At 46.5% G+C, this 21059-nt stretch overlaps 1 protein-coding gene across 1 annotated transcript in view; it reads right to left on the reverse strand.

Annotated features, from left to right (window-relative positions):
* The window catches only part of SKAP1 (src kinase associated phosphoprotein 1), a 228634-nt gene that overhangs the window by 185802 nt on the left and 21773 nt on the right, over positions 1-21059 (reverse strand). Inside the window, exons 3-4 of the mRNA XM_026654797.1 lie at positions 15905-15934; positions 14187-14208 (exon numbers count right to left, since the gene is read on the reverse strand). Of these exons, the coding sequence (XP_026510582.1) occupies positions 14187-14208; positions 15905-15934 (52 nt within the window). The remainder of the gene's footprint in view (positions 1-14186; positions 14209-15904; positions 15935-21059) is intronic.

Raw genomic sequence — 21059 nt, forward strand, 5'->3', positions numbered from 1 at the left:
GCAGAGACACGGTGAATATGCCACTACGGTTAAGCCCACGGATCTGTTAAAAGAATGCTTCCTTTCAACCAAGCCAAAATACTCTTTTTTTTTTTTTTAAAGGCTTTTGAAACAATTACCAAGGTAACAGGTGCTCTCCTATAATGAGATACAGGTGCAGCATCATTGTGATAACGAGCAAACTGTTTATGGTTTGCAAATACCGAGAGGCAGCGTAGCCGCGTGAGCTAGGCTCATTGGAAATGAGCGTACCATGCATCACTGCATCAGTGCAGTAAGCCATTTGCAAAAACAAGGGCTTCATCCAGAGGCTTACTCACAGGGATAGTTCCATGTAAATGATGGGGTCTACCAACACAAGGAAGGACTGCATGCGTGAGCAAGGACTGCAAGATCAGGCTCTGGGGCTGCCACAGGAAGACATGTTTTTTGCATAACGTCTAACAGACGTGTGTTGTGTCATGAGATATCATCTAGAGGTGGTGTTGCTAGACACACATCATTCCTTGTTACGTTCACAAACCGGAATATACACCGGATTTTCACATGCATGGGCAAACAGGGCCAAACCGCACAATTACAAATATGTATGGGCTTAGACAGAGATACAGATGGACAGTGCCTACCATAATGGGGTCCTGATCGCTAGCGGTTACCGTAATGCCCGCCAACAAAGCCGCAAAGCCTGGCTTGCCTTTCATTTTAATGTCTCCTAGTTTGTTTTTGAGAATATTTTCACATCTTGTGTTGAGATTCAAAGGACAAAACATACATCACTGCCTTGGCGGGGGGGGAGGGCGGTTAAGCCACTTCCTCTTTCTGTTTGGATTTGCATTAGGAGAGTGAAGTTCTTGCACTTTAATTCACTTCTCCGTCGAGTTTATGGAGCAGCAACAGCTGGTTGAGTCCAAGCAGGGAAAAAAACCAAACCCAAAAAACTCGAACAACTTGTCAGGGGCCAAGCTATTGTTCCTGAATGAAGAAAAAACTCATTAGCCTTTAATGAAGAAACAGGGAATAAAAACCAAATAGCACAGAAATCCCAGCAAATAATTGCCATGCACCTGACACAGAGCAGCTCTATCTTTCTACCCAAACCCTCAGTAAAATTCCCCCACTTATCACTCTTTGGAGCATGAGCAAAAGTAAGTCGGACTCGGAGGGAAAGAACAATAGGGACCCCGTGGGCTGTCGTTTCCCGCAGCAGGTCCCATGGCGCAGCATTTGGCTGTGCATAGTATACTAAATACTGTACCTTGCCTCTGATTCTTATTGGGGGGTGGGGTGGGGAGAGAAAAGGAACGAATTGCACCAGCGATTAGCTGGCTTACATTTTACACAGCGGCTGTGTCTTCTGCGGCAACACAAAGAGCGGCCCAAAGGTGTGATGGGGGATTAATGGAGAGATGGTTCTTTGTGCATATTGATTCTAAGCAGACCGTGGTGGGGAAAGATCCTGTCTCCGGCAACTTGTAGCATCACCGGCAGGAGAGCGAACGGTGCCGGCAAGCTCTGATTGTGGAGGCCCCAGATAGAAGCGTGTGTCAGTTCGGGTTGCTGTCAATTACGTCGGGTCCCCGCTGGACAGCAGGCAGCCCTAACCTAGGCCTGGCATTTACCGAGCTGCAGTATCTGGCAGACCCTCCGGGCTCAGCGTGAATGAAGGTCGATAGGTTTTTAACTGGTCGTATTAGGACAGGCCCTGAAAGAGACATGCATGATCGCACGCCCTGGGGCACGGTGCGGGGACTGAAAGTACAGAGTGAACATGGGCAAAGTAAAAACAACAGTGAGCAGGGAACATGGAGGGGGCCCCGCACAGTGTTAATAAAACGCTGCCTGGGAGCAGGACCGAGGCCTACAGGAAGTGTCTAGCACCCCGCTGCAAACTGTGTGCTCTAGTGGACGAGGGGGCCCTGGACTGGAAGCCAGAAGACCTATGCTCTCATCCCAGCTTGGGTCCATCTTGCTGAGCAACGCCGGGGAAGAGCCTCTGTGCCTCAGTTTCCCTATCTGTAAAACGTGGGCACTGCTTTGAGAGCGACAGACTAAAAGCACCGAGTGTTGCTGTTCGGACAAGGCCTTGCTGGAGTGGGCCCAGGTGAAGAGAAATGAAAAACAGAGCAGAACCAGGGAGAGAAGTTTTTAAAGCTACACTAGTTTGAGGTATAAAAAGCCAAGCTGATGCCTTTTGGCACGTGTGGGAAGAAGAACAGGCTGATTTATCTTCTAAAGGCGTGAGAGGGTTTCACAGAGAAAAACGCATTCACATCTACAGCAGATTGGTAAGGGAGTACCGATTAAAGCTGGTTTTCCCTTCAGTGAAGGTCTTTATCCATGTACCTGGAGTTTCATTAAGTGTCTTTTTAGGAGAGAAGAAAATCAACACTCACCAAATTCTGTTTATGCTTTTATGACGGACTAGCACACGCCAGAGGAAGTAAAAATCCCTGACTCCAGTTAATATTCAAGTGCTTGTAGGAAACAAAATTCCTGCTTTAAAACTAATGAGTCCTCCGGATCACTCTAACACGGCTGCTACTCTGAAATCTACAAATAAAGGTCTCCGATCCAAATCCCATCTGCCTTCATGCTCGACAGTGTTAATATCTCCAGATTTTCAGGGACTAATTTAGCCGTAATGCACTTCCCAAAGCAGAGCTGTGGAAATATCAATACGATGGCTTAATATCCCCGATTACAATCACTCCCCTAAATTATGGAGTATCACGTGGAAATCCAGCAGCACAGATGCACCCACACATGTAAATGTTATTCACATGTAAATATATTATGGCTTCACAGTTGCAATGCTGATGCTTAGGCTCGGCTGACATTGTCAGTATAAATGATATACCTTTTGGAACACATTTATGTACTAGAAAATGTATGGCGTTTCCTACTCAACGTCTTAGAGGCTTCGTCAGCTCCTAAATACCCATTTGGATTTGCGTGGTTAGCTCTTCTGATTAATGTGTGAGTAGCGGAGGTCTGATGTGATTTTATTGCTGAGATACACAATGCTGTTTTACACCTCTATTCACAGGCATTTCTGATGTGCTCCTCCCCACAGTGTCTAGGTGCGCGACATAAAAATGGAAGGTTACGTTACATCTACCTGCAAATCTGGCCCTTACCGCTTCTTTGTCTATTGTAGATTACTCTGTAAGTCCCTTACAAATATTCCTCTTTTCTCCGGCCCGACCAATGACGGAGCTATTTAAGGATTTAATTAAATTCTAATAATTAGGACTTCTGATCTCAATCTCAAAATGCTTCATCTAGCTTTATAAATATTCTCATTTCCCAGATAGTGGAGAAGATGAGGCAGATAGTTAAATAACTTACTCGGGGCAACACAGTTGAGCCAGTGGTGGACGAGAATCCATACGTCTCATCCTACCAACTGGACAGTAGCGCCTCACTGTATTAGAGTCAGATGCAACTCAAGACATCCCTCACACAGGATTTGGTGGGCCAGAAGCCTATACAATCCCAGACTAATTCTGTTCATTCGGTACCCAGTTTGCTAATCACATGCAAATTAATGGACTACTAAAATGCCACTTACGTTTAAAACAACCAGAAAGTGGAAAAAACACACTAACTTCGGACTTATTATTTTCCAGAATGTTCATTGCTACAATGCCTGGGAATTCTGTAACTGGAGGGCAGCCCTGCTGAATATTCATGAGGCAAGAGGTAACTCTTCCATGACTGATTTGCAGACTGTTAAGTGCTAGCCAATTAAAAAAAAAGTTCTCTCTTCTAGAATAGGTTCTTCCGTGCTGCAATGGTCATGTATGGCCAGTAGGGTGAGCTGCAGCGTGCAGCATCATCTTAGGTAGCAAAAAAAGGAACCAATAATGGGAAAGACAGTGGACAAGACTTTAACCCCTTCAGAGCCTGATTATGAATGCCAGGGAGTTTGTTGCTTTCTTTTAAAATCAGACAATGCAACAGTGATTGGGCACACTTCATAAAGCAAACTGTAGCCCGCCGAGTAGGAAATCCCAGCCCTGCATATGGGACACAAAAACCACTTCTGTTATCCGCCAACACCTCCAAAATCAGAAGGTCTGGATATTTACTGGATCAAAAGCTATTCTACTGTTGCAAACTGAAACAGCGGAACATAGACAAAACAAAAATTCGATGACAAGGCTCAGAACAGGCGGGGGTTAAAATTCTCTCTGTCACATGGCCAAGACACACGCTTGATGACTAAATAAAACCCAACGCTAAAACCTGGAAGTTATTGATTTGTCGGGTCTTCTCTTTCCGGTTTCCCACATGATCTCTCTCACGGCTTGTCTACACTTAAAATGCTACAGTGGCACAGCTAAACCACGCCGCTAAAGCACTGCAGTGTAGACAGTACCTACACCCATAGGGGGGGTTCTCCCATCAGCGTAGGTAATCCACCTTGGTTTAACAACACTGCTCTGGGGTGTGGATTTTTCACACATGCCTGAGTGACATAGTTGGGCTGGCTTAACTTTTTAGCAAAGGCCAGGCTTCGTCCTCTACTGCCCCTGCAAATAGGATTAGAAGTTTAATCTTGCTGCAGGGATCTAGGGTGACCAGATAGCAAGTGTGAAAAATCGGGATGGGGTTGGGGGGGTAATAGGTGCCTATATAAGACAAAGCCCCAAATATCAGGACTGTCCCTTAACAGATGCTCAAATCAACCTTCCCACATTTCTTTGTTTGGGTATTTTTTTGTTTTTATTGTTTTGTGTTTAATTGTTTTGGTTTTTTGTTTTTATACAAAAAAATACAGACAAGAAATTTGTAACGGCAGCCTTTGTTTGCCAAGCTAATTAACTAAACATCCAGGGCAACTCTGTAACCGGACAAGGTTTGTTCCAATCAAATTCATGTCCTGATATGTTCCTGCCTGTCCATTCTCAAACACGGGGTGAAGCACGAGGAGATAGGGCCCAGATTACCAAAAGTCTCAGGGCATCATAATAAAAAAATAAAAAACCACCTCAATATCTGTACATCATCCTTCCACAAGCACAGATTGTTCCTCCAATTCCATTCCTCAGCTGAATTCCTCGCTCGGTTTCCCCTCTCTTCTTCTTTCCCCAAATCTGCCTTCCTCCTAAGCTTCCCCATTCCCCAGTTTCTTCCCCATAGCTCTTCTGTTGTGCAACCTTTCACACCCGCCCTAAAGCCAGTGTATACTCTGCCTCTCAAGTGGGTAGCAGTTCCATAGAACAGGGGACGCATGGCTCACATCAGCCCTGCTAAGAGAGCATGAAACCTAGCAAAGCAGAAGATTCCCATGGGATATAAACAAGTAAAACCAAGGGATTTTATTCGGCAGTTTATGACATGTTAAACACACACATGAAGGGCAAAAAAGAGTTCCGGGCAAACTAAATGGCTCAAACGGTCTTCTAACAATGTCGTATTTCTATCCACTAATAAATTACGCCCCACAACACTTTTAAAAGGCATTATTCTCATTTTACAGAAGGGAAACTGAGGCACGGGGGTGGGGAATGACTTGCTCAAGCTCAGATGGAGCGGGAACGTCTACACGGCGATAAAAAAAAAAAAACCCGGCACCAAGTCTCAGAGCCTGGGTCAGCTGGCTTGGGTTGCAGGGCTACCAAATGGCAGTGTAGATGTTTGGGCTCACGCTGCAGCCCAGAGACCCCGCGAGGGGGCAAGGGTCCCAGAGCCAAGGCTTGAGCCCAAGCCCGAACATCTACCTTGCAACTTCATAGGCCTGCAGCCCAAGTCAGCTGACCCCGGGCCAGCCACGGGTCTTTTGTTGCAGCGTAGAGGTATTCTGAGTCGGCGGTAGAGCCGGGAACAGAACTCAAATCTCCTGGCCCAGTACACAGACCATGTTCCCTTCCCTTGAACCAAACTGCATTTTTCAGGTTCAGCTCATGAGACCTTTCTTACTTCCATTTTTCCTTCCCTCTCAGCTCACTGACTCCCCGCCTCCTTCCTATGTTCTGTTTGGCATTCAGCACTCCCCACACCTTCACAGAAGAGCCAAGTCAAATCAGTACTAGCCCCTGCACGGCTACCCAGAATGCTCGCATACCTGAAGATTTGGATGCCACCAATTGGAAAGGGTAGGCGGCCAGTAATGCCGACAGCGCATGAAAAGGACCTCTCTGGAGAGACACACTTCTGAGAGCTAGCACAAAACTAGAGACACTGGATTATTAGCAGGTAAATATGCCCAATGGTCTGTGATGGGATGTTACATGGGGTGGGATCTGAGTTACTACAGAGAATTCTTTCCTGGGCGCTGGCTGGTGAGTCTTGCCCACATGCTCAGGGTTTAACTGATCGCCGTATTTGGGGTCGGGAAGGAATTTTCCTCCAGGGAAGATTGGTTTTTCGCCTTCCTCTGCAGCGTGGGGCACGGGTCATTTGCTGGAGGATTCTCTGCACCTTGAGGTCTTTAAACCACGAATTGAGGACTTCAATAACTCAGACATAGGTTAGGGGTTTGTTACAGGAGTGGGTGGGTGAGATTCTGTGGCCTGCACTGTGCAGGAGGTCAGACTAGATGATCACAATGGTCCCTTCTGACCTTAAAGTCTATGAGTCTGAGGCTAGATCTACACTACAGGGGGGGGGTCGACCTAAGATACGCAACTTCAGCTACGTGAATAGCGTAGCTGAAGTGGCGTATTTTAGGTCGACTTACCTGGCTGTGAGGACGGCGGCGAGTCGACTGCTGCCACGCCGCCGTCGACTCCGCTTCCGCCTCTTGCCGCGGTGGATTTCCGGAGTCGACGGAAGAACCATCGGGGATCGATTTTATCGCGTCTTCATTAGACGTGATAAGTCGATCCCCAATAGATCGATTGCTACCGATTCGGCGGGTAGTGAAGACGTGCCCTGAGACCCATCAACAGGTCCCATACGACTTCCCACACCTCATCAACAAGCAGCTCATCTATGGACGCTGGCTTGGTTTGTCTTTTGGAAGAGGGTTTTATGGAGGAAGAGGGTGTAAAAAGGATTTTGGGAGGGGATTCCAGGTTTACTGTCACAATTTCCCTTCTTCTGCATCACCTTCAGTAACAACGGTTCTGCGGGGCAAATTATGCCTTGAGTTACATCCACGCAATGCCACCATTGTCAGTGTTTTGCCCTTAGCGGACCCCTTCTTGGCTTAAAAAGGTTTGCTCGGGCATTAGCTGGCTCTCCAATCGGAACTTGGTAAACAATTCTGATGATAACGCACAAGGAAGAGAATCCAGTTTGCTCTCCCATACGGTGTTGGCTCTGCAAGGCTTCCAGGAATCAAAACCAACCTCTCCCTTAATAAAGTGGTAAGTATGACTGACGGCACAACGGGATCGGCTTTGTTGTGTAAGATGTCATACTAGCACCTAGGGCAAGGTCATCTGTAGGCACTATCGTAATACAAACTATTCCATCGTCACTTTTCAGAGTAGAACCAAACTTAGACTTCAACAGGATGGGCTAGAAAGAGAAAGCGACAGGGGTCATGGGAGAGACCAGACAAAAACATCTCCCCCTGGAAGCAGAGCACACATGCCCAGTCCCTTTGAGAATTTCAAGTTGGCTTGAGCTAGAAACGGGCCAGACCCAAAACTCTAGATCTGAGCACCCAGAAGCTTTGGAAAAAGTTGGGACTCAGGATTTAAACTCTGCATCTTGGCCCATTCCTAAATGGACTACAATGGTTATGGGAATAAAGGGCCCTGCTTTTTCTACCAGTAATTCCACCGGGGGGTGGGGACGATGACACGGGACTCGAAGTTACACAATTCCTTTGTCTTCTGGAGGCAGAGCTTTGAAATCTGTTAAGAACTAACTCAGAGCCTTGTTGTTCCTTTCAAAATCCTAGGGACTCTCACTCCATCTGCTTTTACATAGTATGTAAAGGCTCAGGTGATGTTCTGTGTGAACAGTATATCAGGTCTTCACCCCCAGCGGGGCAATTTCTTCAGTGCTCTTCCATTCAACAAGAGCACAATATAGTGCTTGGGCCACGTATTCCTCTACAAAAAGCAACAGAGTCCTGTGGCACCTTATAGACTAACAGATGTATCGGAGCATGAGCTTTCGTGGGTGAATCCCCACTTCGTCAGACGCATGTTATCTCTGGGACGTTATCTCTAGACTGATTCTTGCCTGCATATTTATACCTGCCTCTGGAAATTTCCACCTCATGTGTCTGACGAAGTGGGGATTCACCCACGAAAGCTTATGCTCCAATACGTCTGTCTATAAGGTGCCACAGGACTCTGTCGCTTTTTACAGATCCAGACTAACACGGCTACCCCCTGATACTTATTAATAGGCAGCAGGTTTAAAACAAATACAAGGAAGTTCTTCTTCACGCAGCGCACAGTCAACTTGTGGAACTCCTTGCCAGAGGAGGTTGTGAAGGCTAGGACTATAACAGCGTTTAAAAGAGAACTGGATAAATTCATGGTGGTTAAGTCCATTAATGGCTATTAGCCAGGATGGGTAAGGAATGGTATCCCTAGCCTCTGTTTGTCAGAGGGTGAAGATGGATGGCAGAAGAGAGATCACTTGCTCATTGCCTGTTAGGTCTACTCTCTCTGGGGCACCTGGCATTGGCCACTGTCGGTAGACAGGATACTGGGCTAGATGGACCTTTGGTCTGACCCAGTACGGCCGTTCTTATATTCTCTACGCATACTGCAGTCACCCTTGAGATTTCTTTATAAAGGGAAAGCAGCAGTGCCTTCCTCGTACACACGCAGGTTCAGAAGACGCACTGAGCGTTCATTTGAAAAGGTTCCTCTGTCCCTCTGAAGCTGCATGCCAGGCAATTTAGAGCCTCCCCTAACAATTCGAGTGACCAGAGTGAATAGATCCGTGAAAGCCAAAGGGTTTCTTCATCTTGAACTTACCGAGGTTCTCCAAACTGCTGTATATTTAGCATTTTTATGGACATTTTTAAGGCTTCCGTGTCCCAGCGTATCCCCTGCTCTTTAAGAAGTCATGAATCCTTCCCCATCCCCTACATGGAGAGGATTTAAAAAAAAAAAAAAAAGCCCGGCTATACATAGAAAGAGGAATCACACAGTCATGAGGAGGAAACGACAATTAAACTCTACTGGACGTTGTGATTTGGACTGCAGTAGCGCTAGGAGCGCCAATCATAGACCAGGATCCCATTGTGTCAGGTGCTGTACAAACACAGAACCACAACAAAATAGACAGTCCCTGCCACAGGCACCAGCCTTGTCCTTTCCCAGGCAGTGCTCGACCCCCACTCCACCCCAGGTCCTGCCCCCACTCCACCCCACTCCTCCTCTTCCTGCCCCCACCCCGCCCATTCCTGCCCCTGCCCTCGCTCCTCCTCCTCCTCCCTCCCAGCACCTCCTGCACACTGCTAAACAGCTGATACATAGCAGGTGGGAGGTGCTGGGGGGGAAGCGCTGATCGGCGGGGGCCGCCAGGAGGCAGGAGGCACTGGGGCGGGGAGGAGCTGATGGGGGGCTGCGATTGGGTGCTGAGCTCCCGCCTTTTTCCCCTGTGGGTGCTCCAGTCCCGGAGCACCCACAGAGTCGGCACCTTTGGTCCCTGCCCCAAACAGTCTACAATCTAGTCCTTTCCACTGCAGTTGGACTACCAGCCACCAGTGAGTGGTCAATGAAGCACTTCAGATTCATGTGCTCAACTCAGATGCAAAGCTTAGGTGGGATCTAGATCCTGGTTAGGACATAAAGACTAGGGTTGGGATTTTTAAAAACCCTCCTCATTGGCCTCTTTCTGCGCCTACTACAATCGATGGGAGGTGAATCGTTGAGTAGGTCTACGCTAGACTCACGGAGTGCGTTGCAGCTTGTGTAGACAACTCGCGAACTAGCTTTAATCAAGAGAGCTCGGGTACTGGAGCAGCACGGGCTAGCCACCTGAGTGATGACCCAAGTCTCCAGATGGGCTTGTACAGCTCACACTGAAGCCTGCCTTACCATGACTTCACTGCTCTGGTACGCAAGCTAACCTAGCTCACGTACAGCTAAATATACCCTAGGATTTCACCCAATAGCAGAATTAGGCCAATACTGAGTGCTTTTGAGAGGCCCACCATCAAGCGACTCTGTCTTGCCATCTTTGGTGATGTTCTTTGAGCCCCAGCTCCTGGAATCAAGTGATTGCAGTAGAAATTGAGTTTTCATTAAAAAAACAGAACAAGACAGCGAGTTTCTAGCTCTCATGGTTATGGAGAAAAACCATGACCCGAGGTCACTCCATGCTCAAAAACACAAAAGCCAAATAAAACCCTATATATTTTTTAAAGTCTCATGATTCTGGGGGGGGCCCGGTATGTGATTTTTGAACACTACCTTACGCCAAATGTAACTGCGCCACACAGAAGGGCCGGCTAAACCTGATAAAAGAAGTCCCTTGTATATGAAACCTTTCTGAGAACATCAGTCAATTTTCTTTTACAGTAGTTGCCTGCTTCTAAAATTTATGCATGGTAACGTATGGTTCAGATCATGTAGTATTTATACACATGCATTTATATATACACAGAGTATAAAGCTACGTGGCAGATCAGTCTTTGAAAGAATACCAACAGAAGGGATCTTACTGCAAAAATATTTACAGCGTATTGTCTTTACACAGATTAATTTGCACGAAGTGTAACGCACACAGACAGGCAAAAAAAAAAAAACCACACTCAAACATGCAGGAAGCAAAGCTTTGTCGCTGACAAAAGGAACTGTCAGAAATGTTGATCTTAAAGCTTGCTTTTTTTTATGTTAAAGAACATATGCCCTTGTGTATGTTTTATTTTTCATTAATTAACACACACACACACACACACACACACACACACACACACACACACACATATCCTGGACTTTGCAAAATGTTCTAACACAAGTTTTTGGGTTTTTTTTTTAAGTCTCTCCATGTTATGACATTTCAAGGTTTGTAGCCGGCACTTGTGTTTACAAAGGAGGGGAATTCCAGGCATGGCGCTAGAACAGATATTTTAACAAAAAGTTATAAATATTGTCAAGTTGGTACTTTTTTCCTTGAGTTTTCAAACACATCATAAATCTAGGCTAGGTTTCTGCGTCTGAACCCTGCTTCCAACTGCACTCGAGCTTTCTGGCATGAAGGCAAAGAGGGTATTTTTTAAACTATATAAATAAAACTTAGTAAAATCATGGTGCACTCCATTAATTCAGGAACACTCCTCTCTGGCTTCAAAGGGGATCTTTTTCTTTACAGTACAGATAGTGTTTTTGCTGCTTTAATGATTTGCTACTAGCACTTGTCATAACTACATGGACCAAGTATGCGATACCAGGGAGCAGCGGTTAGTTCCGTCTCCTGTCCAACCCCGCTCCAATTCACATCAATAGGTTTGAGGCTTTACATAGAAAACTAGTTCATAAATCTAACATGGGAAGCCTTTGTAGAGCGCCAGTTAGTTAATGAAAGACGCTGTGTGCATGCCTCCGCTATACATACCTCCTGCATGAACCAGTGAACATTCAGTGACCCATAAAGTAGTGCGGAGCCAAGCCAAAATAAGTAGGGTTGATATGGAGAAAATGTTACACATTTAATCTACATAAGTATATACACTATAAGATTAGTGGCCTGCAAAGACTTTCCACACAGTTACTTACCTAATCCTTTTATGGAGCACAACGGACCCTAATTTTTAAGCTATGCTTTGCCCAAGTTCTCTTTATCAACATAATTTTCCACCCTGCTTTTCCACAGGGACGAAGACTGGGTTTGTAGCTAATGCACGGGATTGGGATTCTGGTGATCTGGACTCAGTTCCTAGCTGGGACCTTCTTTGTGTCTCTCTGCACCTCAGTCCCGCATCTGGGGCTAACAATCCTGACTTTCTCCCAATTTTTGCCTGTTTCATCTATTTAGACTAAGCGCTTCAGGGCAAGAACAGTCTCTTAGAACATGCCTGTACAGCACCCAACACTAGGACTGGCTAAAAGTTTCCATCTAAAAACTTTTCTTTTTAAAATGGAAAATTGGGTTTTCAACAAGAATTTTTTTTGTTAAAGAAAAATGTCTGCGTTCAGAAAAAAAAAAAATTAAAACTAACAAGCTAAAATTTTCCATCTGGGTGGGGGAACACCGTTTTCCAGCCTGACCTGGCACAACGGGGCTCTCAATTTCATTTGGAACGACAATATAGATACAACAGCACGCGCAAATCCTAGTATTGAGGCATCTACCCCAGTGGTTTTCAACCTTTTTTCACTGGCAGACCCCGAATACATTTTTGAATGGAGGTGCACACCCCTTTGGAAATCTGTCTGCAGACCCCCAGCGGTCCACGGACCATCGGTTGAAAACCACTTATCTACCCTAAGTACCTGATTTGAGAGAGCACTCAGGTCCTTAGAAGTCTGAGTGCTTTCTAGCCGACTTGATTAGAAGGGGATTATCGCCTTGGTATGCAAGTGCTGACCCCACTCTAGGATTTGCACCAGCAATTCACTGTGAGCACAATATGGGAGCACTTAATTGTGGGAACAAACACCTACGTAGAGCGCGGTGGTGAAAATCTGGCTCAGCATGTACAGCTTTAATAACGATCCTTGCCTTTCTCCAATGTCTTTCACTTAAGGATCTCAAGGCACATTACAAACATGAGTAGACTAACCCTGCATCCCTTCTCCCTGACATAAGTAGGGTTTTTTTTTTTTATTACCCCAATTTTATAGATGGGGAAACAAACAGACGGAAACTACTTGTCCGTGCCCGGACAGGAACACACTACACTAAGTGCTCTCTTCTCCTTACTCCCTTCCCCCAATTCCTTCCTTTATATATTTATTCCTAGATTCCCTTGCAGTACCAAGAAATGGCCTGTTGCCGTTCCCTGAGACCACTGGTTCCTGATGCACTCAAGCTGTTGCAGACAATTCAATGCAGGGAAAATGAGCAGGGGGAGAGGAGACAGAAAGAGCAGAGAGAAAACTTTGGGGGTGGGAGGCAGAGACTAAAAGTTGACTCATGACCTGTATGGATTTTTGCTGCCAACCCTCCTCGCATCTGTTTCCACAAAGGAAATATTGCTAGAGAAGACAGCAGGTACGTATCAAAAATATATGCCCGTGTATACAGAATGCTTCCCATACGTCCCAGGCCTCTCCAAAAAAAGATGTGCCTTCCCTGTATTCTAAGCAGAGAGCACTTAGCCAAAAGATACCGAGTACCCGTCATTGTGAGGGGTAGAAACACCCATCGTTTGGGTGACAGTGAATTCGGCCCTCTGAATCACACAACTTCCCCCATATTCAGCTGCCTTGAACACATTAGTAGTGCCAGATCCTCATTCCACCTTCAACCGCTCTGGGAATTTCAGCCAGTCCATATTAGAGGCCAACAAGTTTTGTTGGCTTCAGGCGTTAGAAGCTATAACTGCCTGAAACCTCACGGAGCATTGCTCATCCTCTTTGAAAAGGGTAGTTGCTAGAAACCTTTCAGAGCACTCAAACCCTATATGGAGGTTCCCCAAGAGCTTCTTGTGGCATGCAAAATCCAGACTCCGCCCCTCCAGGGCCATTATTTCAATGCTCTGGGTTTCTAATATGACCATTGATCAATGAATTGACTTTCTAAATGTTCCTTCATGTGCTCCGGGACACATGGGTAAAGCGTTCCAAAAACAACAGAGTCCAAGGAGAGGAATACTTGGGACGTCTCCAGCACTTGGCCTTGGAACACTCAGGCCAAAGCACTTTATGGAGGTTTGCTATTAGCACTCCATTTGGCAGCTAGGGCGGGGGAAAAAAACGGAGGCACAGAAAGGTTGGGCCTCTCTACTAGGTCACACAGCAGTGAAGGGGAACAAAACCCGCCCAGTCCCCTGGTCTAACCAATAGAGCCCACTGTATGGTAATGACGTACATTTAGAAGACTATGGAAGTACATCAGAGCATTTCAAAGCACTGTACAGAGAAGTATTATAAACCCATATTCTGAATAGGCAAATTTAGGCACAAAGAAGCTCATAGAACGTCAGGGTTGGAAGGGACCTCAGGAGGTATCTAGTCCAACCCCCTGCTCAAAGCAGGATCAATCCCCAGACAGATTTTTGCCCCAGATCCCTAAATGGCCCCCTCAAGAATTGAACTCAACCCTGGGTTTAGCAGGCCAATGCTCAAACCACTGAGCTATCCCTCCCCCCAAGAAACTTGCCCAAGGTCACAAAGCAAACTGGAGTCAGGGCTGGCGATTCCCAGGCCCTCGACTGAACCACCAGCCACTGCGGTCTCCTTAATACCTTCTCTCAGGTTAATGACCCTTCCCCAAACGGGGTGGGGGGGGTCAGATTTACAACATCATGTAGGCACCTGAAGATACAGCAGTGGAATTTACAAAAGCACCGAAGTCAGTTAAGGTTCCTAGCTTAAAGCATCTAAATTCCTTTTGGAAATCTGGCCCTGTTCTACAAACCAAGCCAAAACCCTGCAGTGGCATTAACAAAAAAAAAAAGCGAACAGTTGATGAGAACAAGAGCACTTGGAAGCATTTTTGCTCCCCCCCTTTTTAACCTGTGTGAACTTCCCCCCCCCCCCCCCCCCCCACACACACACACAAAAATCTAATTTTGAACCCTTTTATGTGGTCTAATCCTCTCGTCTTTTTCTAATTTTGAACACAGCTGTCTGCTGTACTTTCACGAATGACGCCAGATGCTGGGTTCATCAACCAAACCCACGAAAACAATGGTTTGAAAGCAATTAGAAGCACCAAGGCTCATATTAAAATGTGATAACACTGTTCTAGTGGGAATTGCAATGCTGCAGCACTTCTGGGCTGCCAGACAGACAGGATGCTTTGGAAGTGGGCCCTGATCGAGGAGGTAACGTACTGGAATTTCTATCTGGAGCAAATGAAGGATTAGCTGAGTGGGAATGCTCACATGGACTTTTTTACATTTTTTTTGGAGTATTATGGCTCCAGCACCCATCTTGTCAGAATGCTGGTGGATCCTTGTGTTTGCACACACGTACCACAGTAATCATTGAAATAAAACACACACACACACTATTATTAATTTGTATTCTGGTAGCACCTAAAGGATCTGGATCCGGGATCAGTACTGCACAGACGTGTAAAGATAGGAGTGAGAGACAAGGGGACCAATTCAATTAGGAGACATTCCAGTTACAATTCCACTGGATACGCAGAAGCAACTACCTACTCCTGTTGCTCTCAACGCACAGGTACCCATCGGGGTTGAGATCGTTATTAGTGATACAGTAGCGGCTCGTGGCCACGTTATGCTACTACTAGGGTGACCAGATGTCCCGATTTTATAGGGACAGTCCCGATTTTTGGGTCTTTTTCTTATATAGGCTCCTATTACCCCCCACCCCTGTCCCGATTTTTCACACTTGCTGTCTGGTCACCCTAGCTACTACACATAAGAGACAGTCACTGCCCTGAAGGGCTTAAAAAAAATCTAAAAAAGACCCTGAGAGTGGGAAAACAGAAACACCCAACAGGGAAGTGACATGCCCGAGGTCACATAGCAGAGCTGGGAATAGAACCCAGGCATCCTGGCTCCAGTCCCATGCCTTATCGACTAAGACCACACTGTCTCTCCAATGCAACCATTCTCTGGAGGTCACTTAACACTTGCACAAGCCATTCTTGGGCCTGCCCATGGCGTGTGTGTAGACTGGGCATCTTGGCCAGCACCATACACGGCTGGAGACCCGTCCAGTGAATCCCGGGAGAAAAGCGGTGCTGATTGCTCCCAAAGCCCCACCCCTCTGCCAACCCCTCCCACAACTTTGCCACCCCCCCTCATGCTGAGTGGCTAAGGCTCCCCACCTGCTAATCTTGCACCGGGGCCCAATCAAACCGATGACAAGCCCTGCCCCTCAGAATGGATAAGCTGCACTCACCTCGGGGCAGAAATTCCAAGTGGTACCTGCAAGACAAGAAAAGAGAACAGGCATAAACATACACGTGACACTGCACCCCATAAGCTATATAGTGATATTATTAGGATATGGTTTGGGCATAATTATGATGCATTTTATGCAAGCCAAGTCATGTGAGGTGCCATTGGAGAAGTTATGGTTTGCTGAATATGATTATCCTATTTGAATGCATGTACCGTTTTTGTATCTGAAGTTATGAATATTGACTATGTATCTGTATTTCAAATGTAGTTAAACCTGGGTAATGCCCACTAGACAAGATGCTGTCAGTCTAGATAGCTGATTGGGAAGGGCCTATTCAGGGCAATGAGCCATTAGGGAAAACAACAAGCCGTAGGAGAAGCTTTTCTCCCACCTGGTGAGCCTGCAGACAGACTGTGAGTGATGGCTGCTATGACTCTACAAGGACATGTGACCAGGCCACATAATGCTGGACTCCATCTTGGGATGTCAGTATTTTTCCACAGACCGGTCTGGGAACCAAGCTTTGGAACAAAGGGTTCCCGCCATATGCAAAAGCTATATAAGGGGGGAGTGACATCATCAGGGGTTCTTCACTCCCCACACAAGAAGACTCCCGGAAACACCTGAGGAAGAAAGACTGAAGTGGGAGAAGTGCTGGACCCAGGCTAAAGGGATTTCTAGCCTGTGGATGAAACACCTGGGCATTTCAAGCTGTAAAGCATCGTGCCTTGAGAATCTACAAGTCTGCCTGTACCATCAGTTTGGATATGAATAGCAGGTTCTCACCCTATCTATTTAGTATATTCTGCTCAGTTTGTGTTTTTGTTTATTTGCTAGGTAATCTGCTTTGATCGGTTTGCTATCACTATGATCACATCACATCTATCTTTTGTAGCTAATAAACTTGGTTTTGTTTTAATCTAAACCAGTGAGCTTTGACTGGAGTGCTTGGGGGAAGTCTCTGCTTGGTTACCACATGTGTTCATTGTTCTCTTCACACTGAGGGAGAGTCGGACCGGGTATTAAACCCATATACTGGGCAGATTTGGCCAGGGCAGGACGGTACCGCTCTGGGGTCCCTGATGGTTAGAAAGCCTGTGTGTAACTGCAGCTGGGTGAATGCTGGTGAAAGTGCAGGCTGGAGGGCTTTGCAGCTTGTCACGGCAGTACAGTGTGAGAGGGAGCCCAGGCTGGTGGGTCAGGGGGCTTAGTGGTACCCCAGTTACAGGTGGCACCCCGGGGGGAACCCGTCACAATACGTTATCACCTTAATTATTTGTTCCACTCTGGCGGGCAACAGACAGAGGGAAGAATAATGCCAGACACATGGCCAGGTAAGCATCCAAAATGTGCTTCTTGCAAAGGATGCCTCAGGAGAAGCTAACTGGCCTTCTTGAGATTCCGTACCATGTAAAGACCCTGAGTCAAGGACGATTTGATTCCAGAAGCTCCTAAACCTTTTCATATTATGGATCATTTCTTAAAAGCCCAGAGACTTTTCCAGGATCTCTCCTGTCCCAGCCTCACAACCACCACCACCACCACCCTCCATCTCACACCTTCCTTGTTGTAACTACGGCGCTCGGTTACATGAACAAACTAATTTAAATGTAGGAACAGTTAATAAGGAAATTAATGAATAAACTCACGACAAAGCAGGCTCACCCATCACAGTGGGGTATCCGCCCCCATTTTGTACTGGTGTTGTTTATTCTGCCCCACCCTGCCCTAGACACAGGACTTCATATTTATTGAAACTAAATCTCTGCAGGCATCTGTAGCCCCAGTGCCATTGTGCAATGGACAGAAAGAGGATGGAATTAGACAAAAAAGCATTTGCTGGAGCCTTATTATTGCCCTTTTTTAGCACCGTCCAATCAAGCGCTACACAACTGTCAGGTTGTTAAAACTCATCCCTCCACAGCACTTCAGTTCTCGAATGCGGCCGTTCTCGGGGCTCGTTCACACGGCAAGTTACTGCGCCGCTTGCAAGGACAGGAACCTACAACACATCCGCTGGCTGTGCGGGAACATCCCAGGTGGACACTGCAGCAGCGCGGCGAAAGTTGCGGCGTGCGGCTTCGCCGACTGTTCTGTCGGAGCACAGCACACTAGGACGCTCGCTACACCACAGCAGTGTCCACACAGCACGTTACTGCGCAGCAAGCTGGGGCGCTGGAGAGTCACAACTGGGCTTGCCACGCCGACAAGCCCTAATCTAACTGGGAACCCCTTTTGTGCCATGTAGTGGGGAGACCCTTCGCAGCGAGCAATGCAGGGAGAGCACAAACTCCCGGGTCAAAAACCTTGCATTAGTGCAAGCACAGCTAGTATATATTTGATCGTGCCACATTTATTACTTGTAATATAGTAGTGCCTAGAGCACCCAACGGAGATCAAGGCCCCAGTTGCGTGGATCCAGCGCAGACATGTAGGGAGGAACCATCCCTAAAGGGCTTACAATCCGAACAGACAAGACAGAAAAGGGAAAGGAGAGGAAACGGGTCCAGACTTGCAGGTCAGCAGCTGAACCCAGGTCTAAATTCCTGTGCCCCATGGACCGGTCATTGAAAAACACTGCACCATGCCACTATCTTCATCTGCTTTATCCCCCTTTCCTCCGCGCTACAGGGGATGAATGCTCGGAGGAGCTCCCTTTTGGGTTGTTTAATAGAAGAACGTCATGGATAAAAATCTCAAAACACAGGGGACGTCGGCTGGCCCCACGCAAGGAGGCTCTTTGAAATAGCCCAGCTTTGGAGGGAAAGCCACAGAATGACCTATTCAAGGGCAGCTTGCCCACTCTAAAGGGCCGAGTCTATGGTTATCAATGGCAAGAATCCGGTATATCTAAATCCAATCCATTTGTTTCCTCATTAAAAGCTTTCATGAAGAAAATGATTTAACACAAACGTGCGAGCAACTGACGCAGATTAATTAGAAAATAATAACAGACTCCCGACGAAGGGCAGAATATTTATTTCAGTCCTTTGCTTTGGACAAAATGCATGTGCGGAAAAGGAAGAGATTGCATCTAGAACACAGACTGCAATATTTAATCAGTGATTAAAAAGCTACTGTGTGTTATGTTGGAAAAAGAGACACCCAACCCTGCCTTACGCTCCCTGTCTCTAGTGTTTTATACGCTGGATGCTTTAGAAACTCTAGGGTGGGGTTCATTTTACCCACTTTCCATGTTTCTCTATGGAATCTCTTCACCTTACCCTATCTGAAGTCATATGCACCTGCTCCACCAGCATTTCTTTGTCCCGACAAACTCAATCTCTTCTCCATCCCCTCCCTGGAATTTTTCTCAGTTGGGATGGTCCATATTTCACTTATATTGTCCTACCCTCAGGATTTCCTTTTCCTCAGTGCCACAGATTTAGAGACTACAGAAGAAACTCCTCATAGATGCAAGTAATCAGAAAAGGAATTGTTGTTGTTAAACAATGCAAGGTCCTTATGTTCCCTTCCAGGACGAAGCCTGTTTCCCCCACAGCTCTGTGGAACCCAGAAATGAAGGACCAAGCAAACAAATTAAATCCTGTCTCCCACACGGTACAGTAGAGTACCCAACAGACCAGGAAAGCTCAGTTTTAAAGCGTGATGCACCTTGAGTTTTGACCATTTTAGGAGGAGCAGACAGACAGAATTCCAATCACTCCTTTCACGTGAAATTCAAAAGCACAGTTGCAAATCACCATCACCAACAATTTGCAAACCACCATCACCTACACTTTGTCTTTCTGACTCATACAAAATGTACCTCTACCTGACCAGCCTAAAAGAAATAAGAACAATGGCTCAGGGATCACTCTAATTAGACTTTTCTGCAAAATGTAATCTCAGGAAGGACTGAGGTCTTTAAGACTAGGAAGGACATCAGTGTCAGTTTTACAATACTTGTCACGTCTACAGCACCTTCCATGCTGAGGTCTGAAAGACTAACACTTCAACAAGCCACACAGCCTAGCAAAATAGGTCAGCATTATTATCCCGTTTGACAGACGGGAACCCATGGTGCTGAGAGGTGAAGTGACTTGCCCAAGGTCTCACAGCAAGTCAGTGGCGAAGGCCAGGAATAGAACACAGTCTTCCTGATCCCCATTCCTGTGCCTTAACTATCATTATTAAACATAGATTTCACAGAGCTTAAGGCCAGAAGTAGCCATTAGCTCATCTATTCTGACCTTCTGTCCATCACGGGCCTTTAAATTTCACCCAGATCCCCCCTCCTGCTGAACCTAATTACTTTAGTTAGATTAAAGCATTTCAGTCCTTGGGAGACTAAACCGTTGTGTACCACAGACAAAGAAAAGAAGAGACCTGGGTGCCACCAACGTCTGAGGCCCCTGCACTGGTAGGGCACTGAATAGGCAAAAGAGGCCCAGATGATCCTAGGAGATGATCCACATCCATGCTGCAGAGGAATGCAGAAAAACCCCAAAGCCCCTGCCAATCTGGCCTAAGGGCAAATTCCTCCCTGACCCCAAATGTGGCAGTCAGTCTGTCTGTGAGCAAGACAAACCAGCCTGGGGATCTAAGAAAGAGAATTCTCTGGGCCATCTCAGAGCACTGCCCCACCCCATCCGGTGTTGGGTGTTCAACCTGATACTTCAGAGGTAGGCAAAAAAAAACCAACAGAAAACCAGAATTAATCAGGTCAACTGTGTATTTGGGAGCGGGGGGAGCGCCACATGGGAAGTCTTCCTGACCACTGCAGGCTGAAGCCCTGAAGCATAAGATTTGATTGGAATGTATTAAGATGGTGAATACGATGTTTAGATTTTGGGAATACCTAGAGGCCAACTACGTCAGGTCTCCATTGTGCGAGGCACTATACAAACACAGTAAGTGAAGGTCATTGTCTCAAAAGAGTTTACAATCTAGAGAAAAAGACAACAAGCAGATAGGACAAACCAACCCACCCGGGTAACAAATATAGGTGAGCAACTACAAGAGCATCCTCTCCCCCCCCAAGAGTATCCCACCGCTCAGAATTTTCCCTTTCACGAGTCTCACTGTTGGGGTTTGCCTTTGCACACCAGGACAATCTTGACTCTTGCTTTTCATCATGGCCCTCCCCTCATCCCCAAACTCTGTTATAGGACCATGTTGAAGTGGTCCACTCCGTCCTCTCAATTC

This window comes from Terrapene carolina, unplaced genomic scaffold (assembly GCF_002925995.2).
Source record: "Terrapene carolina triunguis isolate 2854851 unplaced genomic scaffold, T_m_triunguis-2.0 Scaffold193, whole genome shotgun sequence".
Classification (NCBI taxonomy): domain Eukaryota; kingdom Metazoa; phylum Chordata; order Testudines; family Emydidae; genus Terrapene; species Terrapene triunguis.